Source organism: Pimephales promelas, chromosome 1 (genome assembly GCF_988280905.1).
Source record: "Pimephales promelas chromosome 1, fPimPro1.hap1.1, whole genome shotgun sequence".
NCBI classification, from domain to species: Eukaryota; Metazoa; Chordata; class Actinopteri; order Cypriniformes; family Leuciscidae; genus Pimephales; species Pimephales promelas.
The window spans coordinates 28,039,969-28,066,918 of NC_142769.1; the positions used below are offsets into that span (position 1 = coordinate 28,039,969).

At 38.8% G+C, this 26,950-nt stretch overlaps 2 protein-coding genes across 5 annotated transcripts in view; both read left to right on the forward strand.

Annotated features, from left to right (window-relative positions):
* malrd1 (MAM and LDL receptor class A domain containing 1) overlaps nt 1-8,262 on the forward strand; it is a 41,652-nt gene extending 33,390 nt beyond the window's left edge. The window contains exons 29-33 of one of the 2 annotated variants that reach the window (XM_039693319.2): nt 2,960-3,054; nt 5,122-5,215; nt 5,309-5,369; nt 6,830-6,913; nt 7,305-8,262. In XM_039693319.2, the coding sequence (XP_039549253.2) occupies nt 2,960-3,054; nt 5,122-5,215; nt 5,309-5,369; nt 6,830-6,913; nt 7,305-7,379 (409 nt within the window). In that variant the 3' untranslated portion in view covers nt 7,380-8,262. The remainder of the gene's footprint in view (nt 1-2,959; nt 3,055-5,121; nt 5,216-5,308; nt 5,370-6,829; nt 6,914-7,304) is intronic. The other variant, XM_039693320.2, reaches the window with a different exon arrangement.
* Nucleotides 8,263-12,835: 4,573 nt separating this feature from the next.
* The window catches only part of plxdc2b (plexin domain containing 2b), a 94,022-nt gene continuing 79,907 nt past the window's right edge, over nt 12,836-26,950 (forward strand). The window contains exon 1 of one of the 3 annotated variants that reach the window (XM_089129369.1): nt 12,836-13,274. In XM_089129369.1, coding sequence (XP_088985495.1) covers nt 13,172-13,274 — 103 coding nt within the window. In that variant the 5' untranslated portion in view covers nt 12,836-13,171. The remainder of the gene's footprint in view (nt 13,275-26,950) is intronic. The other 2 variants (XM_089129370.1, XM_039692757.2) reach the window with 2 other exon arrangements.

Sequence of the window (26,950 nt, forward strand, 5' to 3'; positions counted from 1 at the left end):
TTCAGTGGCAGCGCAGGATGTACTGCCTGATCCCACAACTGTGTCAAAACCGTGCCATGAGCTGGCAATAGAGAAACATCATCAGTGCCCTCAGACCCTATCGAAGACTTGACTGCCAAGATCACGTTTATAATACGGTGATGAGACACGCCCCAGACCCCACACAACTTGCCCAAGATGCTCCAACTGTTGCAGACACTCTAGCTACCAAGGCACTTGTCAAATATGTCAAAAAGTCGGGCATGGCAGCTTTGCTGTCAAAAACAGTCATCCAAAAGGCAGACAGAAGGTTTAGCACAGTATATCTGACCTTAAACTCTGTCCACTTGGTTTATTAAGAACTATGCGAAAAACTAAATGATCGCAGAGAGGGCTGGTGGATCCAGATGACATATCTCCAGATGTCCTTTACTTTCTTCTCGAGTTTCTGCAGCCATTTTATGATGCCCAGCGTGAAGGCGACCAGTGCCCAACCATAAACCTGGTGTTTCTGTGGTTTGAGCGACTGAAGCGTCACTGCAACAAAACATAAAAAAAGACTGACAGCCCCAATCAAGCCATCATCCGCGAGCGGGATCTCTGTTAGATTTTGCATAAAGTGGAGATCCAAGAACCCCAAAAAATTGCAACTTTCCTTTGGCCTAAATATAGCCAGCTCTGAATGTTGTCGTCCTCAGAGAGAGAAACAACCTTTTCCAGGAGGTTCGGTGACAGCTCAGTGACCTCCGCACCCAAGGACCAGCGCCCAAGAAAGCTGCAGTTGACTTTGAGGAGTGGAAAAATATACCTGTGGCAGATGCCACAGACGAAGTTGAGATGTACTCGACTCAAAATCATACAATTCAGGATGACAGAGATGTTTTGGGCTGGTGGAGCAATCATCAACTCAACAACCTAAAGCTTAATACCCTTGCCCGCGGCTAGGACAGAAAAATGCGGCCCGATCCGCACTCTAGTCCCCACTAATATCGCAGGACCTGTTGTGCTGCAGACTTTCTGTCCTCCACCCTTTTAAACATCAGACCAAGAGAAACTTAATCTGCTGTGCCCAGTCAGGGCATTATGCATTGCCTACGCCCACAGAGCTGGGCTGTGGCAAAAGTCAAAACAGCTATTTGTCTGTTTTGGGTCTCCCAGGAAAGGGTGCCCAGCATCTAAGCAGAAGATGAGTAACTAGATAGTCGAGGCTATCTCACTTGCTTACGAGTCAGTGGTCAGTGGCCTTCACCTATGGCTGTTTGGGCCCACTCCACTAAGAGTATGGTTAGGAGTTTTCCTTCAAGACATCTGTGATGCTGTAGATGGAACGAGACGCTGCGTCGCCCTGTCATACTCCCTGCATGCCTTTGATCGACTTGCTTCAGCCCTTACAGAAGTTAGCACTGTTTGTTCCAGATATGCTTTACAGCTTCCTGGGTGATGACGTCACCAGCCATGACGTTCTGTCACGCTATTGGTTGATTTCACACATGCTTCATGATTCAATCACACAGAGGCATTACCACAGCGTCTCAACGCATTGTCTTGTTCCTGCTTCAGGGTAACAGGGTTACAGTCGTGACCTGAGATGTTCCTCAAGCACAAAAATGCACACACATAAAGTAATATATGCAACAGAAGTGGATCCCAAAAGAGTAATAACGAAATGGAAAATATTTCAAAAGGAATTGTGTATTTGGTATCACTTTATATTAAGTGTCCTCAACTACAGCCCAGCAAACACAGAACGTTCCCCTAACATTCCCGAATGGTCCCAAGAGGTTAATTTTTTGGGAACCAAACAAGAACGTTATAGGAATGTTCCATGTAGGTTATTTTTAGGTTCCATTTTATAACGTAAGGAGAATGTTCCGGGAACGTTCCCTTAACCTTGAGGGAAAGTTCTAGGAACGTTCTGGGAACCAAAAACTAACGTTCCCAGAACCTAAATTTGTTTGCTGGGTGACATTTAAATTAATAATTTGATACAATTCTCTTAGAAGTACAATGTATAGACTTGCATGTACGCTATATTTAATTTCATTTAATTACACTGTTGATGCTTTACACCTTTGTTTTATCTTAGTAATCGCTCCTTTTGTACTCATGCCTATTAATATTATATTGAAATTTATTATTGCTGGTAATATAAATTCATGAAACATATACTGTAGGTTTGTTATGGAGGCCAAATATATTGTGATTTTTGCTACAGAACGTGTTTTCTAAACGTCTTTGTAATTATGGTTTAAAAAGACCTAAAATCTCTTTTCAGTTTTACCTGGGAAAAAAATCCCCACCTTCACCTGTCGGTCATGGTCAAGTAGATGACAAGACCCTGTTGAAGATCTTTCATTGAATTATTCATGCTGTCTTACTGTGCAAGCTGAATATCACATTGAAATGTGAGCGAGTTATACAAAGAGTATCAGCACCCTGGCCCTCAGTTTAAACATGTACTTTTCAGTGGACTGCCAAAGCATGCTTTCTGTAATTACTGTTCTCCTTGTGCCAAGGAACACAATCTTTCTTCGTTTGAATCAACCCCCCCTAAGCCTCAAATGTTTTCTCTCTCCTTGTCTTTCTCTTTGAAATGGTGTATGTCATCGCTAATAAATTATGAGAATTACTTAAGATGCTCACAGACATAGTGCATATGTGCATGAGGTTGTTTCAGAATAGCTTAAGGACTATTCCTTATGTGAAAAGATCTTCCCCACACGGAAGAAAAGGAAAAGAAAACACATGGAGAAAGTAAAAGAAAGGAGCAAAGAGCCGTTTTCTCATTTCAGGAACCAAGGGAAGGCTGTTGCTGATATTAAGCTCATGTGGATGTCTCCAAGCAAATTTTCATGCAATTATTTATTTATCTTTCTTTTGGAAAGTTGATGAGCCAACATTCCCTTTTCAATCATCTCTGCCATTCAAAGTCTGTGTGTGCGTGTTTGTGCAATAATGATGTTTTTCTGTCTTTCTCTAGTTGTCCATCACAGTGGACTGGGAATCGTTGCCAACAAAAATCAATTACTCCCACAACATCTGTGATACCGGATAGTAAACTAGGTAATTGGATGTGTGAGTATACTTTTTCCCATGCAGATAATCAACTACTGTATATATATACACTCACCGGCCACTTTATTAGGTACACCTGTCCAACTGCTCGTTAACACTTAATTTCTAAGCAGCCAATCACATGGCGGCAACTCAGTGCATTTAGGCATGTAGACATGGTCAAGACAATCTCCTGCAGTTCAAACCGAGCATCAGTATGGGGAAGAAAGGTGATTTGAGTGACTTTGAACGTGGCATGATTGTTGGTGCCAGAAGGGCTGGTCTGAGTATTTCAGAAACTGCTAATCTACTGGGATTTTCACGCACAACCATCTCTAGGGTTTACAGAGAATGGTCCGAAAAAGAAAAAACATCCAGTGAGCGGCAGTACGTCGAACTTTGAGGCAGATGGGCTACAGCAGCAGAAGACCACACCGGGTGCCACTCCTTTCAGCTAAGAACAGGAAACTGAGGCTACAATTTGCACAAGCTCATCGAAATTGGACAATAGAAGATTGGAAAAACGTTGCCTGGTCTGATGAGTCTCGATTTCTGCTGCGAAATTCGGATGGTAGGGTCAGAATTTGGCGTCTACAACATGAAAGCATGGATCCATCCTGCCTTGTATCAACGGTTCAGGCTGGTGGTGGTGGTGTCATGGTGTGGGGAATATTTTCTTGGCACTCTTTGGGCCCCTTGGTACCAATTGAGCATCGTTGCAACGCCACAGCCTACCTGAGTATTGTTGCTGACCATGTCCATCCCTTTATGACCACAATGTACCCAACTTCTGATGGCTACTTTCAGCAGGATAATGCGCCATGTCATAAAGCTGGAATCATCTCAGACTGGTTTCTTGAACATGACAATGAGTTCGCTGTACTCAAATGGCCTCCACAGTCACCAGATCTCAATCCAATAGAGCATCTTTGGGATGTGGTGGAACGGGAGATTCGCATCATGGATGTGCAGCCGACAAATCTGCGGCAACTGTGTGATGCCATCATGTCAATATGGACCAAACTCCCTGAGGAATGCTTCCAGCACCTTGTTGAATCTATGCCACGAAGAATTGAGGCAGTTCTGAAGGCAAAAGGGGGTCCAACCCGTTACTAGCATGGGGTACCTAATAAAGTGGCCGGTGAGTGTATATATATATATATATATATATATATATATACAGTGGTATGAATACGTTTTGGCACCCATGCTAAAGTTGCCTAAAAAGAGGAATAAAAAATCATCTTTTGGATATTGATCTTAATGCCTTAATTAGAAAAATGAGGAAAAGTCCAACCTTTAAGGACACCAATTTTCTTTGTGAATGAATAATGTATCAGAAATAAATAAATGTTTTTCCTTAAAATAGAGGGTGCATAAGTCAGGGCACCCCTATGTTAAATTCCCATAGAGTCAGGCAGATTTTTATTTTTAAAAGCCAGTTATTTCATGGATCCAGGATAATATGCATCCTGATAAAGTTCCCTTGGTCTTTGGAATTAAAATATCCCCACATCATCACACATCTTCCACCACACCTAGAGATTGGCATGGTTTTACTTCAGTTAGCCTAATAGCTGGTTTGATTTGCATTGAAAGATGATCTTATGGAAAGTACCCCATGCCTCTAGGTGTGGTGGAAGGTGTGTGATGATGTGGGGATATTTTAATTCCAAAGGCCAAGGGAACTTTATCAGGATGCATGGATCCATGAAATAACTGGCTTTTAAAAATAAAAATCTGCCTGACTCTATGGGAATTTAACATAGGGTGCCCTGACTTATGCACCCTGTATTTTAAGGAAAAACATTTATTTATTTATGATACATTATTCATTCACAAAGAAAATTTGTATCCTTAAAAGGTTGGACTTTTCCTCATTTTTCTAATTAAGGCATTAAGATCAATATCCAAATGATGATTTTTTATTCCTCTTTTTAAGCAACTTTAGCATGGGTGCCAAAACTTATTCATACCACTGTGTATATATATATATATATATATATACAGAGAGAGAGAGAGAGAGAGAGAGAGAGAGAGAGAGAGAGAGAGAGAGAGAATAATATGTGTCATTCTCATTCTCTGCAGCTGTCAGTGTTGGACTAAGTGTAACTGTGATCCTGGTAGTCATTGCAACTGGAGTCATTTTGTTCTGGTTATTTCAAAAGAGACATTCACAAAAGTAAGTCCATTCACATTAAGATGAACGCTATAGAAAGTGTCTGTATATGTCTGTTGGTATTGAACTTGTTAAATGTTTTTCTTGACTGAAAAGAGACTCCGGTCTTATTGCTAATGAAGAGTTGGATAGCTCAACCTTTGACTTGCTGAAAAAGGTCAGTCATACACCTTAATATTTAAATTTCATGATCAAATGAGTTGATTTCTCTGACGGCTTATGGTATGCAATTGTGTGTTTGTTTGTTTATTAATAGAGATCTTCATTTTCACTGCCTTGTTTTATATGTTGGATTTAGCTCCTTACATTCCCTGGACAGTAGACACTCTTTTTCCATTTTCGTTTTTTTTCTTTTGCACTTACTGCCTGTTTTCCACTTTGGAGCGAACGGTGTTATTCAGTAATTTGAACCGCTCTGCAGGTGTAGGAGAGATTTGTCACACTGTTGATGGGAAATATTGATCTGTAAGCCTAAGTTTGTGTGTGTGTTTTGGTGTGAGCATGTTCATTTAACACTCAGTGCTAAACTTGCTGTATTCTGCATGGGACATGCAGTAATTTTTACTCTCCTGAGCAGTGAGGGGCAGTTTTCCCTATAACTGACATTTTATTAAAGCATAGCAGTTGCTCCTCTATGCCCCTCCTTTCTAAAACGCTTGGATTTTTACAAAGTTCATCGTTCTGAAAAGTGGTGTGCTCTGATTGGCCACTGATCCAGTGCATTGTGATTTATTGTTCACCTAAAAATGAAAATTATATCATTAATATTGACTCACCCTCACCCCAATCCCGTAGGACTGTGCATCTTCGGAACACAGTTTTTAGATTTAGTCTGAGAGTTTTCTGTCCCCCCATTGAAAATGTATGTAGGGTATACTGTCCTTGTCCAGAAAGGAAATAAAGACATCATCAAAGTAGTCCACTTGATATCAATGGATAAGTTGGAATGTTTTGAAGCATTGAAAATAAAATTTGGTCCAAAAATAACAAAAGCTGCGATTTTATTCAGCATTTTATTCTCTTCCAATTCTGTTGTTAATCCGCGTTCAGTGATCCTGATGAAGCAAGACGCTGCTGACATGTTATCAGTGCGCCCGAGCTTCGTTTACAGTCTGAAGGAGACGCACACTAAACAATACAATCTTCGCAAACATGTCTAAGGATTTCAACACAGAGGAAGACTTGCATTTTTTTTGCCCAGCCATATTTATTTGAACCCGTATATACGGACACACCAGAACACGTCAGCATTGTCTTATGTCATCAGCGTTACTGCGGACTCGTGAACGCGGATTGACAATAGCACCAGAAGAGAATACAATGCTGAATAAAGTCGTAGTTTTTGTTATTTATGGAGCAAAATGTATTTTTGATGCTTCAAAACATTCTAACTAACCCACTGATGTCACAAGGACTACTTTGATGATGTCTTTATTTCCTTTCTGGACAAGGACGGTATACCGTACATACATTTTCAATGGAGGGACAGAAAGCTCTCTGCTCTCTTAAACTGTGCTCCGAAGATGAACAGAGGTCTTACGGGCTTGGAACGACATGAGGGTGAGTCATTAATGACATAATTTTTGGGTGAACTAACCCTTTATATTCTTGTTCCAGCTGCCCTCCCTTGACATAAGACCAAGGTGGCCTGTACATCCTCAACTAAACATCAGCGTTTACCCATGGAAAGATGATCCAAAGGTATGAAACTCCAGTTGTCATAATTAACATAGTGACTGACCATTAAAAACACTTTAACTTTTAAAAGACATATCGATGATGTACAATGCATTTTGTGGACTAATGGCTTTGCACTCAATTTTACTGGCTGCAGTTATAGTTTTGATATGCCGTGATGTGATATGATTTGGGATCGGAGGACAACCATTAATAATAATACCTTTAATCTTCTGCTTAAATAATAAATAAAATAAGGTACTAGAGAAGAGAAGGCAGCTGAGGAAATGTATATCATAATGTCTCACCATAATGATGGGATGCAATTGCTGGCTCTGTGTAAATGTACTATAAGTATAATCAGTGCTTTTCATTTGTACATCTGGGCCTGTCTTTGCTTGTGTGTGCTATTCAGGTCTCCAGCTCAAAGGAAAGCAAACTCTCTTTCTCCAACCCACTCTATAAGTGCCCAAACAGTTCTGAAGCTTGAAGAAAACAGACACGTAAACACTGGCCGTCATGTCCCTAAAGATTTAAAGCGCTTTCCACTTCATTTGAGCCTCCCCGACAACATGGCTGTACTTGCTTGGGTTCAGAGGTTTGTTTTTTTACACAAACTCATGGGAGGAAAGGTGAAAACACAAACAAGTTTCAATTAAGCAGAATGAGCAGTTGCAATCATCAGTCATAAAACGTTTCTTAATAGAATATGACATAACTCATTCCACATATTAAGTCTCTATGAGGTGCTGAAATTACATTTCCATCTTATTTTACAAGAGCCAACACTTTATGTCAGTGCCTGCTTTAACATTTGCTGATAGATGCCTATGTAGGTTCAACAGCAACAGACACATAACCATGGTGTTAGCCAAATATTCATGTTCAGCAACAAAATAAAAAATGTATTTCTGTGATTTGAAAGGCAATTTATGTTTGTTGTTTTTAACATCATGTTTTTTGTTTCTTTGAAAATGCCAAACAATGTCTTTCAGAATATACTGTAAAGGGAAAGCTAGGAAAATCATATCTTTATTAAAATGAAATATTTAAGATGACCACGATATAACAGTAATCCAGAAAGGTTTATCAAATCTAATATGGACTCATTGTGCCATTTCAAATATTGTTTTGCTTTTAGCCTACTCTCCTTCCAGATCTCTGTGGTTTTGAGAATATTGTATTTTCATTACTTCAAATCATATCGGTATTTGGTTCAATCACAGCTTGATCTCCTTTTTGGATTCAGGCAGACCACATTTTGACAGATGATAAAATTGAAAACTATAATGATACCAAAACATGAACAAAGACAAGTGAAATAGTTAACTACTGTATACTGTTTCAGTGTTTAAGTGAAAAGGACAATTCTCTGGGTAACAGAAAACTGTAACAAAAGCTGTAAATGTATGAACTCTGTTGAAATATGGAATTTTTCAGTGCTATAAACTGTCATATTGTGGCGTTTTTAATCCTGCAATCTTTTTACTTTTCTACCAGTATTCAAAACAAATGCTTTGATTGGAGAATACACTTTCTAAAAGACTATAATTATGATACTGAAAATATACCATTGGACTTCTTTTGTTATTCAACATGTAGGGCAATGTTGATGTCAGCATAACTAGAACCACTAAAGTACCTGTTTTAGACCTCAACTCCTTTCTGCCACCAATTTAGTTAGTGCGAATAAAACAATTCCTTGTATCCTCTAAAACTACAGCTATTTATTGCATTATCTTGTTTTTGTTTTTCTTCATTTTGGTAGTGGAATGTTTTGTTTTCCAAACTGGAACTTTCCTGTCTTGCTTTTGGGATTTTTCAATTAACAGTGTGAGGCAGGAAAATAACTTTTCTTGAAGACATTTTGCCTGTGTTTCTGAGGTGTAAAAACTAATAGAAAGAGACAGTATAATATTCGTCAAGCATAGACACACACGCTCACATCTGCATAGAGGTGTTTCATTTTTGTTATTAAATGCGCAGTCAGCTCATCTGAATCTCAGTGGAATAAAAATATGCAGCCAGCATAATCTAGCCCTTTCATCAATTCCACACTTTCATTTTAATGTCTTTCTTCATGTCTCCATCTCTTTCAGTTTTTCTGTCACGAACTGAGACACAAAGGTTGTGGATCCAAATGCATTTATTGAACAGGGTAGCCTAATCCAAAGTAAGCAGGGTTAAACACGGTCCATACAAACAAATAAACACAACAAGGCAGGGAACAGTGTAATCCACAGAACAGGCAAGTCCAAAAACCAAGAGACATGAAACTAGGGAGAATGCTCGGAATTGCAGTTTAACATTAAACAAGACTTTGCAGATAATGAGTGAGAAAACCAGGCAGGGGTGAGCTAAACAAGATAATGAGACACGGGTAAATGTGATAATGGATGATGAGTCCGGGCAGTGAGTTATGGGAGATGAAGCACTATACAAAGTGGCGAGCTCATTATATAGTCCACTACTGTAGTGAGTAGTAGGAGATTTCGGACACAGCCTAAGTTACCTATATCACACTATTTGATGCCATTATAACGATCAATAATCTTGCATCCCATGTTGAACTCCATCATATTGCTGAGATGATAATCCTCCGATCTGAAGTGAACGCGGAACAGGCACACGACCTCGTTTTTCGAAGCCGATGTGGAAGAGAAATCCCGTCCCTTCACCTGCAAGAAACGCACTTTTCTTGTTAGGAAACCTGTGGACTCAATGTCCTGAAAGGCCAGAGTTTTTGTAACCTCCAACACAATAATTTACCATGACGATGATAAATTAAAATACAAAAACTACAGAAAACACACCGACTCAAACACACTGCTCTCACTAAATGCCAAAACCTTTGTATTTCTGCGGCAACCTTGAAGTATGTGACCTCTGATGAGGCTTTTAAGGGATAATATTTGCCCCCTTAAATCGATGTTTCCAGTGCAATATTTTTTCTTTATAAAATAGGCTTTTAAGGGATAATATTTGCCCCCTTAAATCGATGTTTCCAGTGCAATATTTTTTCTTTATAAAATAAATAATGCTTTAAATAAAAAATAAGTCCAATAGAGAAATATGCAATATTTAAAAAAATTTAATCCGCCAGTAGGTGGCGGCAAGTCACCGTCTTTATGAGGGAGTCATTCAATGGCTGTGTCCGAAATCTCCCACTACTCACAATATATGGACTATATAGTGACCTCGCCATTTTGTAGTGCTGTCCGAATATAGTGATGATTATTATACCCTATATAGTCCACTCAATGTATCCCAGAATGCATTTTGAAAAGTAGTGTACAACCGATGGTCACTACCCCAAGACCTACATCCATCATGCATTGATGTCCGAAAGTAGTGTCCGAAAGTGGTGTTTCTATTATTCTGGTGAGTTCACTATATTTGCTCTACTCCCTACCCCCTACATAGGAGGTAGGGAGTAGTGGCTTAAGTGGAGATTTCGGTTTTCGGCCAAAGCCATTCAGTAACGAAGCAAGTGGCTGTTATTATGAATTAATCATTGACTCACGATTTGTTCAAACTTCAAAGCCGCAGATTCATTCACAAACACTGCTGTGTGCTGCAGTTCTGCTGGCTTTCGTTGGAGCTATAAAGTTTGGTTGCAAAAATACTAACAATATTGTGTTTAAAATGAACATAACGTAATATTAATACACTACCTATCGTTTATTGAACTGTTATGAAATCAATGTCGCATTTGAAATCAAAATGAATAATAAGCTATTTTGTAGCTACCCAAATTTTGAGCCTACCTGAAATACACTCGTTTTTTATGGTCGTCTCGCACTGAAGACTTGGAAGTGCTGTGAGCGGATAACAGTTTTGCATAATATAATGAGTTTCGACTCACCCGTCGATGCACGTGGGGAAAATTATTTTGAAAACATCCAATGTTGCAAATGGCAACCGGAAAGATTCGCCCCAGAGTCCGTGTGTTGCACAATTCCTGTCAGATCCAACATAGACGGCACAGCGCCGTTCTTTACTCTTAATCGGTCTGCAAATCCAGTCTTGTTTACAAAACAATCCTCAGTGAAATGAAGTGAACAGACAGACAATGTTTTACCTCATCAGCTGGAGTGAAATGTCATTTAAATAAAGTTTATCCATGCAGTCCTTTTGGAATCCAGAGGAAACATATGCAGCGACTGTCTTCTTTCACAACCAAGCACTGCATAATATTTTATATTGCTCGGTAGCTCGATCCAGTGTGTCATCACGAGGTAGGCATCTGTGTTATTTAGCTATGTGTGTAACGCACGAATGGGTAGGCGGGGCTAAACCGCGTGCTGAAGTAGGCGTTGATCTTCTTCTGCGGGGGTGGTGTTTTATCCTCTTTGACGTCATACTTTCCCACTTTGAAAAAACAGGCGTTTGCTGAGGCTGGTGTCAATAAAAGCTTTTATTGGACTAACAAGGACGTTTTCAGCTCTGAATTTTACAGGATATTCTTAAAATATGGTGACCTCTTGTCAAAAGCTCAAGGAAATTTTGATTTCTCAGTTCATCACCCCTTTAAATAGATCTATATGCACAGAGATCTGCACAAACACATGTCTGTCTATATTTGTTCTTTGTGCGAATGTGCGTGCAAGTGCTATATCCCATAGACAGTAAAAGAAAAGGACACAGCGACCCCATTGATTTCAACAGAGAAAATTAAAGCCTGTTAAAAGCTGATAGCCAGGCGTTCTGCGCCTGTCACGTGAGCAACCTGAATGTCTTCTAGTAGCTGTGCCGAGTGAAATCTGAATAATTCCCTTCCGAATCTCACAAAGACAGAGAGAGTGAGTATTAGCTGTCCATGAGCAGCAGGATCAAATTTATGACTTTCTATGGGCTTCTCCCTCAACTTTATCGGACTTATGCCTCCACGTCCCCTCAAACCACGCTTCTCCATCTATGGTAATTTCTCTACTGTGCGACAGAAAGATAGGATTAACTGACGCAATCGTTAGCCCATTTTTACAAAAACTGCTTCTACAGGCCATAACATAAGATACAACATGGAGCCTTTTATACATTGTTGTGTTTTTTTTTAGAAATAAGTAATGGACAAATGGAGTCTTTGGATGCCTCAGATGTAAAGTTATTCGCTGTAAGTGACGCCAAAATGAATGGGAGTCAATGGAATGCTAACAGCAGGTGATGTTCTGCTACAATGGCTGTAAACCGCCACCTCCAACATCCTCGCAAGCAATAGCTGAGACTCCTTCTTTATGTGTATGTGACGTAATGACGCAAAGACGTGCTTGAAATCCACCAGTACCATGAGTTAAAAACATTATTTCAAGCTTACCACTTTGAATCGAGTGAAGACAAGCAGATATAGTTTTGAACACTGCTGGTTATGTATTTTCTCAAATATGTATTTTGGATAAATTTTAACCCAAAAAAGCTTTGGACTGCAGCTTTAAAGATACTACAAAACTGAAAAAAAAAAAAACTGAAAAAAATACTGGAAAAAAAAATTATACATTTTTGTAAGTGTTTTGTATATTATTTTATATTCATTAATAGGCCTGTTAGTTTATATAATTATTGGCTTTCTCTTTTCGAATCTCTGAGTTATTTATAGAAAAGACAAATTATTTATTTACATGTATTTATTTATTTATTTTTTTATGGTAGCCTATATTATAATTTTAATATTTTATTTAATATATATTTTTTTTTATGAAATAAAGTTAAATAAAAATATATTTTTTAAATCTAATGAAATTGTGTATTGTTTTAAAATAGCCTAGTGATAATTTCTTCTTAATTTTAAAGTGGAACAGTTACTGTTAAAAACAAAATAAAAAACAATAAAGTCAGATCAATTTGTGTGACATGTTTTGCTCATGTCTTAAGAATCAGTGAACCGTCGAATCCAAATCCACTTCATGTCTGTGAACCCCACATCAGAGTACATGTGTGACGCCATGTCTCCTGGTTTCGTGGTGAATGCAGTGATAAGAGGCGAGCTAGACGGGGTTTTAATCTAGATTGTCTTGAACTCTGCTTGCTAGGATTTGTTTGGGTCTGGAGTCTCAAGGAAACGCTTTATCGGAAGCGCGTCGCGCACCCTCGCATCACAGGAGCGGCGAGGCATAGCTTCAGCAGCGCGCGCGACACACACACACACACACACACAGTGCCTGTGCGCGGAATGCTCAGCGACTGACCACCACACGCTGTTTGTCTTTATTTTACATTTTCTTTGGCGGCGACAGAGCAAAAAAAATAAATAAATACTGAGGACACCAGCCTCAGTGGATATCTGATATGGCGGGTTCAAGCACGCTCGATGTGTTTGTGGGAATTGCTCTAGTTTTACACACTTTGGGAAGTGTTTTCCAGATCACCCGAGGAGAATTAACGGCGGAAGGTGAGTGTTCGGACTAGCCTATCATTTGTTTTTTATTTATGACAGGAGTTTGTTATGGCGATAGGAATGAGAAATTAGGTAACCTCACGACATGACCTAAAACGGTAAGTTGCATATGTCTATTTTACTCATGTAGGCTATTAGGACTTGGCAATGGCATTATTAGAAAAAAAACAGAATGCATTTTCATCCAAAAAAAAATTATACTTGTGCATTTTATAGTCTATAAGCTAAAAGCGTATAATGAGCTGTGCATATTCTTTTCACACTCATTGGCACTTTTAGTTTTTCTAAATATTTGGCGGGTGCTATTGATTCTTTTTATGTATAATAATCGCGATGCGTTACAATGAATAAGCTAATAATGGGGTTTAGCATGTGCTTTTGCTGTGCTGTTGTGATGTGCTGTTTGTAGGCTATGCTAGAGGCGATCAGCAGCTGTTTTCAGGTGGTATGTGAATTCGCTTCTTGCTGAAAGAATATGAGTGGGAAAATCTTTCAGTTTCTATTAAGTGGAGCGGGATTGTTTTCGTTGACAACTTGTTCATCATAGAATAGCCTACGGGTTCGCCTTCTGTATCGTTTTACATTGCGCAAGCTAGGTTAATTTAAAACATGAAACACATGAGGATTCGACAGCCTGTAGTAGCCGAAACTATTATTCTTGTACACATTTAAGAGTAAAGTAGATTGCAGTAATTTACTCTTCCTCAAGTCATAAAATCCACGGTGGTTCCATGTTCCGACTTCACTTGAGCTCTTGCCTTTGTCTGTCTCCAAAAGGCATTCTCGAATTGAGATAGCTCACTAATATATTGAACAGGTAAAAATAGATGTTGTAGCTACTAAATATCAGCACGGTTTTTAGAACAACAGCAAAATCAGCATGGTGTGATATTCATTTTATAAAACAGTTCTAGCCTACAAAAGGTAATGCTGGTAAATTTACTTTACAGTTCGTTTACTTTTCTCTATGCTAATTTGTTCCGAGCGAAACCAGAACATTTGACGCGTCTGCGAGTATTAGTGGAGCCGCAGGCCCGCAGCAAATTCCTCTTCACTTTTAAAGGATTGTTTTCACTCCGCTCCGGCTCCACTCCACTCCAGGTTTCTCATTTCCGCAAAGAGAAACAGTAATAATGCAGCTGCTAGAACCTTGTTTTTGCTGTGGATGGTCATTAATCATTTTTCTAATTTACTTACATTTTTTCAGTTCTCCATTTCTGCAATATCAAGGTGCTTTGTACAAATCAACTTTTTGACAACACATTTTAAAGTCACCACAAAATCAAAATTGACAATTCATTAATCCACACCTCCGAAAATATCTCATTCATGATCGCAGTAATTAGAAATCGATAACTATCCAGTCCTGCCCTGAATATCTAGTTGTTCTAGAATCCATTCCTCCTGGATACACCTCACAGACGTCTCAATTTCTTTTTCATGCTGACTTTAATCACTCGGGTTACTTTTTCAAAATGTTTTTGTTAAATACTACCCTTAAATAAGTGCAATTAGTATAATAAAAATAAATACACTTTTATTTTTTGTAATATAAAAATGAAATATTCTTCAATGCATGAGTCAAAACAGTAAATGCTCAAATTGGAAGTGGGATTTCCAAGTGCACTAAAAGGCAGCGTGATGTACATCACTCATGCTGGTCAATCAAATTAGAACTAACTGCTGTGTAAATGTGGTTTAATGTTCTTGTTTTTAAGGTATTACACCATAGGAGAGGTGGTTTAATATTCTTGTTTTTAATAAAGTTTTCAAAATTCAGAAACAGAACTCTGTGACCTAGTTTGAAGCCTACTTTACAGGCCTTGGCAGGATGGGAACTACATGTGAACTACAAAAAAATATAAACATTACAGTCTAATGTCTCTCACATGTGTACCTTGAGTGTTGTGTTTGTGTTTTTTTATAATAGCGATCTTTCATTTCTATTGATGGAGAAAAACAACAAAGTAGGTCAAGGGTACAACATTGCATAATCTTATATGTGAATCAGCCTTGTGTAGCTTGTGATAACTATTACCTTCCTGCCCCATACAGACACAGATCCTGAGGCTGAGTGAATGGTAAACGTGTTCAGACACTTATAAATACCAAAACACACAGTCGAGTTCAAGTTGGTTGATAAAAACAGAGTCAACTCTCACAAAGATTTTTGTTTTTTCCCTAATGCTTGAAAGCTAAGACAGTGGTGGCTCGTCAGGGGAGGCAAGGGAGGCCCAGTCTAGCCAAAATTGTGAAGTACAATTTAATGTTTCATCAAGCTTAAATTATATGATATTAGGTTGAACTGTTACCCCTGAAACTATGGAGAGCAGATATATTGGAGATCTGATCGCAAACAAATTTACTAAACTACCATTCAAACAACAACTAAAATTTATAAATGAAGACCCCATGCCAACTTGGAAATAGGCTACAGCAGTCAGCTTCACTAAACGGCCAAACATGCTCTTTTAACAAAGACATTTTAAAGGACAGAAGAATGGATTTTCAACATGACATCATGACTTTTGCGTATACATACACGCCACTTTCGAGTCAAGTGGCATGTTATCTCTACGCATTTTGAGCTATCCGCGTGTATGCGTGTATGTCTACGCCATTAATGTCCGAGTGATTCCGCGTGTCTGTACACGCCATCAAATGTCCCAGCGAAACGAAGCAAAATGTAGATCTACATCTAGGGAGCGATCTTTTTTTTCCTAGGATGGTAGGGGAACACTCATAAATGCCATTAACCCCAGTGACGGGTAGGGTTAGGGACGGTGTTGAGGTAAGTCATATATTTATATACAGTAATAACGTTAAGTCAACGGCGTTCATAAACATGCTGAAAAGCGATTATGCTTGTTGATAGCACGCCAAAAATGGAAATACGAATTGCCGTGTCATACACATGCTACTTCATGAGATCAGTCTGGGATTTTGGATTATTGCTTCAAGTGATAGGCTAGGTAAGTGAACTTATATTTATATTGTCTTAATGTCTGTTGTTTTCTATAAATACGCCACCTCTATTTTACTACCCACCAGCCGCCACTGATTATAGATAAATTGAGCATCATATCTTCCCCCAGAACACTAATTTGGGTTAAGATACCGTTGTTTTAAGGGGTCAAAGGGATTGTGGCTGGCTCTCTTGGCAAAAAGTGAAGAAAGTCCTTTACTTAACAAGCATGGTTTTGAATTATAGTTATTAATATTTATTAAAAGTAGTATATTGCCCATCTGCTTCAGGAGAAACCGCTCTGATACTGCACAGATAAAGAAGAGATGGTGAGAATGCAGGGCCCCCACAAGTCTTAAGTAGTTCATCCAAAGGGTTGTGTTTAGGTTTGTATTCAGTCTGTCTCTGTCACCCCCTCCCTTTGGCTCCCCTCCTTTTCTCTCTCTTTGCCCTCAATTTCTTCTCAGGGGTTATACTTTTTACTGTAGACTTTTTTTCTCATTAGTGAGCATGACAGTCATGAAAAAAGCCTTTATTTAGGCTAACGATCATTTTGAACCATGTTAATTGTCTCGTTGCAATATTTGAATCTGTGCTAAGATTTAAAAATCCATGTAAAGTTCAAGTCTGAAGTCTGAGTGTTTCTTGAAGGAAATCCGTTAGCTTCTTGAATTGCATTGCACTACTGGAGATTTTTTTACTCGTTGCAAAGGTCAAATTCTCACTGTGAAGTCTCATAGGGAGTGATATAGTTATGATATTTTATCATAACATTGAATCCAGAGGGCTGTAGACCACCCCAGAGCTTGGGCCATGCCTTTGGCCCTCGATTATTAATCTTTTACACCATGGCAGCAATAAAAGCTATATCTTGGCAGCCCAGACCCATCACATTGAGCAGTTTATGTCTGCTTGTACCCTGTAATGTTTTTTTTTCTTACTTGTACCTTCACCAGCAGGTAGCTAAATCTCTTCATGTGCTCGAGTTTTAGTGATGTGCATCTCTTGTACACATAAAATGTCTGTCTCTCGACTCGTGGCCCAGATAAAGCATTATTTATAGAGTGTGCTGGCCATCTGCAGTGCTGTGTCAGAAAAGACTTTATTAATAGGAGTGAAGAGCTGGGTGTGTTTCTCTTGCTACCAATACAACAAAATTAATAGTTTGTTGCTGTTGGTGGAGCGAAGTGAGGTGGAAATTCATGTTCACACACAAACTTGAATATTTTCATTTGCAATGACGGTTTTTAATAGTTTTATTACATTTGATCACAAACCGCTTGAGAAAATCACATTTAGTGATTGTTGCAGTTTTAAGATCTCTTTTTCTGCCCACTTCTCAATAGAAAGTTAACATGCCAGCATATCGGGTTCAGCTAGTATCACATGATCCCATTGCGTTGCTTCATTGGCTGAAGTGTTGTCAGTAGTTCATGTCATTTTTAACTAGGCTCTATTTCCAGAAGTCCATTTATTTAGGTGTCCAATGAGTCTAGATTGGATTGTTTACTGGACATGTACTGGCGATGAAAATGTTAATTTTAAACGTTTTTCAGACATTAAACGTTTTCCTAGAAAGGTCATGTTATTAATTTATTCCTGCCACCCTGGAAGAATAAAGTTAGAATTTTAGAATTTATAAAATGTCAAGTGTTTACTTTAAGAGTTGTCCTTTAGCAACAGATAGTTGTGGTTGCTCCATCTGGACGTCATTAGAATTGGACATCCTTCCTGCATATTTTCCATCCCTCTCTCCTTTTCTGTAAATCTTTCGCCTAACAAGACTTCATTCTCACAAACCTGAGCCTGTTTGGACGGAGCCGGTGGGTGTGACTGATACGTGCGTGTATGAGACAGTGAGATGATGGAAGGTAGCGTGAGGTCATCGGGTATTTTTCGTTTCCCTTAACTTGGCAAAGTTTAATATGAAACCCTCTCTGTCTCACGAACGCACACACACTAAGACAGAATTAGGCCTCCTGTGGCATCAAGTTAACTGACCATAGCACTGATGCACAGCCTGTTTCTAATACACAGCCTGGTTCTAAGTTCATCATCCATCATAATGCCAAAAGCAACAGTCTCCCACACACACAAGCTCATACACACAGAAACGAGCCCTGCAGAGGCAGCTAGTGGAACTTCCATTGACCTTCACGTCTCTCAGGAGTGACTGCTGCAGGGGGAGAAGGCCATTTGAAGCAAGCACCAAATTGTCAGATAATGTGAAAAAATAAACGTGAATGTGAAATTAGTGAGAGAAAACCGAAAAATGTGGGGCAAGACAGTCATTTGGAATGAATGAGTTTGTTTGAATGCTAGGCTCTGCAATTTTCCTTCCCTTCTTTCAGCATGGCGGAGAAGTGAATGGATAGCTTGAGTCAGGCTTTATTCATCCTTGAATAAGTTCCCAAGAAAGGGTGAAAAGAGCTATGAAGAAAAGGATAGAGGGGGTCCTTCTGGGTAGGAATGCTTGCAGCGCCTGACTGTTGTTCCCAGACGCGCCACCATTAATGTGTACATTGACAAAAACTAATATTACACTTTATGAATGAACAATTGCGCTCCAAGTGGTATGAAGTTGTTGTTGTTACATTTGCCACAAAAGAAGAGGAATTGAAAACTTTAACCAGACTAAATCTCATCTAAAAGTGCACTGCTTGACCTCAATGAAAACAGCTGTGAAAGAGAGAGGGGAGGGGAACGAGAGAGTGTCTTGGTGAAAGTCACAGAGGTTTCCAGTAGTTGTCTATTGTCCTCTAAGGTTCTTATGTGTTTCACATGCTCACAATGCTTTTCAGGCCTCTAGCGGTGCTTTTGTTTTCAATTCCTCCCTGGCTCTCTTTCCATCCTCCTCTGCCTTTCTCTGTCTTTCTCTCCAGGGCTGCAATAATGGTACTCGGTATGAGGTCCTTTTCTTCATAGCTTAGCTAATTACCTTTCAACAAAAGTTAATTACACCGCTCTGAAGTGTTTGTTATTCTTTCACAAACATATTCAATGCACTATTCTCAAACATAGCTTGCTAACAGCAGATTATGTGTGCTATTAACCTCAGTTGTTCATTGACATGTTAAAAGTGTAGTCCAAATGCTGTTTTTTTTTTCTCCTTGAAAAAAACAGAGGCTGGTTAGCTGCCACAATCTGCTCTCAGGACATCTAAAAAGATTTCTTGCACCTGTATATGTGCACTGAGCCAAATGTAAGTAGTGAATGCAGATTATCTAGTGACTTCAGAACAGAGCCTCTAGTGTGAATGAGATGGAATGGGTGATGAGGCAGAGAGATTAGAATAGCAAAAAGTTGCAAATGTGTGTGTAGTCACTGTGGGGTTTAGCAGAGGTTGGCTCAAGGGTAATGAAAATTTCAGTTCACTCGAGCAAACTCGCAAGCACTTGAGTGTTCAGCAAAGGACAATTAACCAGCATAATGCGTTTTCTCATGAGGATTTGTTTCTTTCTCTATTTTTTTCTTTTGGAAGGATGTTGTTTTTGCTGGTAATATGTCTAGTTTTGCTGCTCACATTTATACAGCGCTAAATCTCTTTTTAGTAGTTATTTAAGTCAGTTCTAATAAAAGATCTTTCATTTCTTGTTATGGACATCTGCCCTCAATTTCTGTTTGATCAGTATCTTTTTTTGATTTTTGTAACAGCGACAAGAGAATCTGGAAGCTTTCTAAAGCGATCAGGGTGATCCAGAGAGCGTGAAAGTGGGGCCACCGAAGAGTTCAGAAAAAAAAATGGCGTAAAATGTTTTTAAATTGATCAAGAGACAGTAAGAGACTTTTACATGGTTGCAGAAAATTTTGTTTCAGATAAATGCTGTACTTTTGAACTTTGTATTCATCAAAGAATCCTGGGAAAAATATGTTTCACGGTTTCTACAAAAACACAGCAAAACTGTTTTCCGCATATTTGGGGGTTCTTGACCAAGGGGGTAATCCATCGACCGGAAATTGAAGCCGGCCGGGTGGGTGCTGCCATCTTGTAGCAGAACTTCACTTGAGTTAGCATTTCCATTGACTCTCATTTTGGCGTCACTTTGACAGTGAATAACTTTACATCTGAGGCGTTTGAAGACCCCATTTGTCCTTTATTTATTTCTAAAGAAACACGACAATGTATAAAATGCTCCATTATTGTAGCTTATGTTATGGTCCTGTAGAAGCAGTTTTTTTGTAAAAGTAGGCTAACGATTGCGTCATAGCCACGTGACTCTCTGTTGCACAGTAGAGAGATTGGATGGACAGGAGGAGAAGCTCGTAAGCAATCGGGGAAACGTGGAGGCAAAATGACAAAATAATTAATCAGAATACCTAGTAAAAGTTTCTCCTGCTCCTAGCTCATGGACAGCTCCTATTCACACTGTCCGCCTCTGCGTGTTTGGGAAGGGAATGATTCAGATTTCTCATGCCACAGCCACTAGAAGACAGACGCTCACGACAGGTTGCTCACGTCACATCTACGTCGTCAAGCTCTGTTTGAGTCGGTTTGAGTCTGCGCGTCAGGAACGGAAGTCCCAAAAAATCGCAATGTCTCAATGGAGTTCCAATGAGATGGCTCTGTTCACTTCTTATACTCTCTATGTACTTGGAGCCCGATCTCATGAAAGTTCGTATGTATAGCGCGAATGTCATTTCTCGTGCCATTTATACGCCAAAACTAGTTTTTGCGTGTATATGGTATGCGTTTTTCGCGTGCATATGATACACACTTTTTGGTATATAATAAGTACGAACTCCCCACCCCCCTTCCCCCTAAACCAACCCAGGGGGTTTTCAGTGCATAGCATATGCACGCAAAAAACATTTTTGGCGTATAAATGCCATGAGAAATGACAATCGTGGTATAGATACGCACTTTCATGAGACTGTGTTGGTACTTGACATCAAAAAGTAAAAAAAAAAAAACTCTGATCCAGAATGATGGAATATTTTGGAAAAATTCTACATTAGTTATGATAGAAATGTCCAGAATTAATCTGAATGTAGATTATGGATTTATAAAGATATATATTTATTGATGTTGCTATCTGTGTTTACCCCTTTTTAAAGCTAGATATGGAGTTTTTTAATCATTTGCAGTGTTAGTTTCACATTTGGATACCCTCACCAGCTCTCAAACACTTACTTTACAGTACAGAGAGACTGTGGTTTTTACAAGCACCACTTTAACAAGTATAAACAAAACACCACACCCATGTACCAAACATTAATGTTTCTTTCTGCTAATATTTCATCACAAATAGCTAACACCAAAATCCCATTGCATTTTTAAAACATTGCTCTGTTTGTTTGAGCATCCCCACCCAACCAGTCCATTGACTCATCCAATAGTGTGAGACTATCTGTTTGGCTGACCAATGTTTTTGCATTTTTTATTTATTGCTAGTAGGGCAAAGTCACCTTAAGGGTATTCAATCTTTTTTCTCAAAACTTTTGTATATTTTGCATTAAGAAGGAAGTCCCCATTTTCAAATCTCTCTGCCTTTTGTACCTAAAATGTTTAAAGATGTTGTAATTTTCGAAAGGATGTCGAAACATTATGTTCAGTCGCCCTGTAGCACACATAAACACCCGACTCATGTTCATGATGGTGTTTTGAGCTGCATGCAAGCCTTAACAGGACTGTGTGGGTTCTGACTAACTCGGACTTGAACAATAAATCTTTGTGTTTCTGCAACTGGAACCGTGGGTGTGTGTTTTAGGGAGTGTATTTATGAGTGGTGGGTGGGTGTTTGTTGGATGAGGGAAATTCGCTTCAGCAGCGACAGACAAAAACACTTCGATCTGCAGAACTTTAGATTATACTGCTTGTGTGTGTTTCTAAAGGGAACCTGCCCGAGCCTCATCACCTGTGAAAACACCAATGCATTAATGCTTTTTTGAAAAGTAATAAAGAATTGCGCAGAATACAGTTTGTTGCTTGCAGTATTTAATAATCAGTGACCCATACATCGGACATAGTGTTTTACACATCAATTCATTACTGTACGTTTAAACTACTGTATAAAAGCAGCAAATTGATCATTAGAGCATTTGCAACATATGCTTATTTTGATTAATATAATATATATAAGAAATTCAAATGTATTAATACATGTAAAATTATGTTTTATTAACAAACAAACTAATTTGTGCAATTATGTTGTAGATTTACTTAATTTTTTTCTGAAGTTTTGTGTCATCACAACTCTCATTGTGATCTGAGGAAGACGGAGCTCTAATGCTCTAATCTAGTTATTGCTCATAAGTGAATGTCTCGTTGTACACGTTAATGGGAGTGGGAGGTTAAAGAGAGATACAGCTGTGCTGTCTCTGGGTTTGTGGGTGAGTGCCTGAATCACTTGATCTGAGAACAGCCCAGAGGATATTATTTTCCCATCATGCTTTTCCATAGGAAGTCAACAGCATTGTTCATATCTGATGTCCTTCTAAGCGTAATTCTATGTTTATATGTCTATTCTTTTGAACTTAGAGCTAGCACATAGTTACAGGTTAATGGTTGTGCGTGTTGTGGACAGTTGAAGGTTTTTGTTGTTTACAGGATAATTTAATCAGCAAAGCCTAATTGGGCATAATGAACATGCTTGTTTGTGCTGTGCCCTGGCTGACATTTTTTTAAGCACAAAGAAATGAACTCTGACATGTTAATTACGAATACATTTTGCATAGGGCACTCTCTGTCGTGTTTTGGAGAAAAACATTTATTTCATAATGTGATTCGAAATCCCCCCCCCCCCCCCCCACACACACACAGACACACACTTTCAATTCCTTTACTTCAATGAAAGGTTAGATTTTTGGAAATGCTCTAATGAAAGATCAAAAGTATAAACTATGCAGATTTATTTTTTACAGCCAGTTGTGATCATATTTACCAGTGGTACCATTAATTCTGAGCACGACTGTATATGAATTGCATTTGGCAAATATTTTATTTTCCTGAGATAATTCGAATGGGTATTTTAAAATGTAATTGAATAAGTCTGTATGAACAACACAGTCTCATCCCAAATCGTCATATAACTGACGTTTTGGGACGTATTTTGACCATACGTCAATATCCGCCTTTTTAGGGCCCCCTTAAACGTCGGTAGATGGCGATCCCGGGCCGTCATACAACTGACGCTTTACCTTTAACGTCAGTTAGGTGACGGGTTAGGTTTAGGGTTAAGTTTAGGTATGGGGTAGAGTTAGGATCCCATAACCTCATCTATCGACGTTTAAGGGGGCCCTAAAAAGGCGAATATTGACGTATGGTCAAAAGACGTCCCAAAACGTCAGTTATATGACGATTTGGGATGAGACCGGGTTGGTATGAAACGTGTGTGTTATGTCCAATCACATGATTGGACAGAAAGCGATGCTTCATTTGTCATTGGTCACGTGATTTCTTTGCTAATCAAGCGTTCTGATGTGTTTTGCGTGCCCGAACTTCCAAGTTGGAGAAAAAACATGTCACCCGGAAAGCTGTTGCTATGGTAGCGCTGTCCGAGTACCAGGCCCTTGTCAAAATGTAGCCATTTAAACTTCTAAAATTTTCACTTTATTTCTTGTTTTAGTTTTAGTATCTTGTGTTGGCAACGCTAGCCACATTAGTAACACCCATTTGAAACAATGCTTCATTCAATATTGCACTCACAACAAGACCGATTCCCATACCCACTGGCATTGATACGAACACAGTAAGGTATTGCAGTTATACGAGTGATTAAATCGAAAACAATTCATACTTACAAGTCACACAGGGTGCAGCCATCTTGGATTTCGTATCGAAATTCTCGCTCGGTGTCCTCACGGTTGTCCGACTTCCGAGCTGGGAAGTCTGAGGAAAGGGGGCACATTGGTGCGTGTTGCTTGGCAACATCTGTCTTCTTATTCGGTATGGTTTTGGCAGAAATGCGTTGATGGACGAACGTTACGTGAGGATGTGGAGTGTGTTAAAATAAAGGCACCTCATCATATTTTACTTGTGGCAGCGATGCATCGTATCATTAGACGTTTGATTAATGCGTCGATCCATATCGATGTATTGTTACTCTCCTAGTATTTATATAAAGCGTTCACAGGCAAATGTGCTTTATGTATTTCCCCTGTGTTGAAATCAGGCACATATAAATGTCAGGACAGAATTCCTGGCTGCATTTCAATATCTGCTCCATTTAGAAAAGGCTTTTGTGCGTAGCCTGCATCTAGGTTCTGGAAGCTGTTCTCCGTAAAATGTGCAACACGCAGATAAATGTTGGGACTGTAATGTTCAGAAAGAGGGTTTAAAATAAATTTTAACCACTCTAAGTTCGTCAAACTTAGGAAGGTCAATCAATAGAGTTTTGGAAATGGGGTGGAAAAAACAGTGTCTCTTTGACAGAGCAACAACTTTCTTCTCTAATGCAGCTCAGCCAGGCCTTGTCCCATTTTTTTTCGTATTTATGTGGGCATGGATTTTTTAAATGAGGAACATTGTGACTTCATTAGATCCAGAAAAAATGTCTTGTAGTCTAAACAAGTCGTTCGTTGTAGTTCTTAACAAGTGGATAAAATATAAATATAATCTCCCTTTGGAGTGGACTTTGAGCCTTGCAGATCTTGTTTTATGCTCAAACAGCATCATGACACACAAACTAAAGTTGAAAAAGTGAAAAAGCATAATAGGACCCCCTTCAAGCGATAGTCCACCAATAAATGAAACTCGCCCATTTCTCATTACAAACATGTATGACTTTTGACTTTTTGAAAAATCACTATGCACAAATTTCCTTAAACATTCGACTGCTATCCAAATATCTGTGTATATTTGAGTGAATGAATTGCCATATTCATTAGATTATGTCTATGTGTGTTTTGTTTGTGCATTTGCTTTCTTGGAGCAGAAATCCTTTCAGGTGCTTTGTGTTTGAGGGACACTGTCTAAGACCTATCGATCTTGAGCACATAAGTGCTCCGGCTGTCATGTGGTTTTGTTTGTTAGAGACCCAACATCCCTCTTTCACACATTCACACTCATAAATGTAGCTGGAGTTGAAATAAGTAATTATCTGGTAAAACTGTCAGATTTTATTTCATATTGGCCTGAAAAACATTTGTCTTGTCAAGATTTGAAATATTGAGTGGAAAGTCCAATGGTGACCCTTGACAAATTTACTTCATGAAAACATTTATCTATATCCCCAGGAGTGAAACAAACCCAAAGCTAAAAAAAAAAAGAAAAGAGCCGAAACCTCACCAATACACGAAAAAATAGAGAACTAGAGAACAAGAATTGCTAACCAGGTCAAAATGTTTTATTGAAGCATTATGATGTGTGTCCAGACTCCAGATATGTTTGGTCGCTTTCAGTGAAATATGTGAGTGTATGAGAGTTGGTCTCTTGTCTATGTTCAACAGCAGCTGGTGTAGAGGGCGTTTCTTATTAATGTGTTTATTTGCAGATGCCAGGGTGCCAAGCCAAAAACACACTTGGTGTGGATTTCCTGAGTCAGTGTTTCCTACAGAATACTGTTTTTGCATCAGTTTAAACTGTTCAAACAAACAAATTTTAATGTTTTTAAATATTTAATACATACACTCTAAAAATGCTGGGTTGTTTTATCCCAACTTTGGGTCAAATATGGACAAACCCAGCCATTGGGTTAAATTTTTGAATTACATTTTAACCCAACGTTTGGGTTTGTCCATATTTGACCCAAATTTTTGGTTAAAATAACCCAGCATTTTTAGAGTGTAGTTTCAAAATAAAGGGTAATGTAAGATAAAAACAGCAAATGTGCATCATGAACTACATGTTGTCAAATAAACACTTATGGTTTCACAAAGCTGAATCAGGTAGTCATTCAGTAACCACTTGGATGGACTCAGTTTCGTTTATAGCAATTAAGATGATTTGTTGATGTTGGTGAGATTTTTTTACATTTCCATTATAATTAATATTGATATTACTCTGAAAGAGTTTTAAAACTTTAAAGCAGCACTAAAAGGCTCTCAAGTTGTGTCACACACGTCATAAATTGAGATGTGGAAACATGCTTTAATGGGACCAGGCTGTGTGAGTGCAAATCTGGGCCATGTGTTGTGAGGTCTATTGGTTTCTCAGAGTATGGCAAACCAAGACATAGAAAAAACACTTTGAAGTGCTTTGAGCAGAACTTGCTAGTTGGGGGGAGATCCTTGATTATCAGATGCGTCTCGCTTGAGGTACAGTACTAACAAAACATAAAATATCACATAAAATATAACAAAATAGCTGTTTAGATAATTGATGAACCAACTGGTGAATGGATGAATAATCAGATAAACTAGGTCATTGGCTCAAACAGCCAAACGAGGAAGACAGAACCAAAACAGACAAAATGGAACATAGCTGACTATAACTGTACTGTAACTATCCTGCACTTTGTCATATTTGATCTTGATATACTTTGGATCCTTGGGAATTCAACAAGGTAAAATGAGTCGATATGCCAAAAGCCGTGTGAAGCTGCGAAAGAACCCTTTTTACACAGAGGCACTTTTAATGTTAATGGCACTTAGAAACATTTGTCATCCAAAGTACTGTTGGAAGTTCCCTTTTAAAAATGTAAGAACATTCATTCCCCCTGTGAAGCCCATTGTAATGAGGGAGATATTAGAGCAGGAAAGCGTGGGTGAGCGTGCTCTGAGTTTAGAAAGCTATAGCAGCACAGCAGTCCATGCAGTAATGAACTCT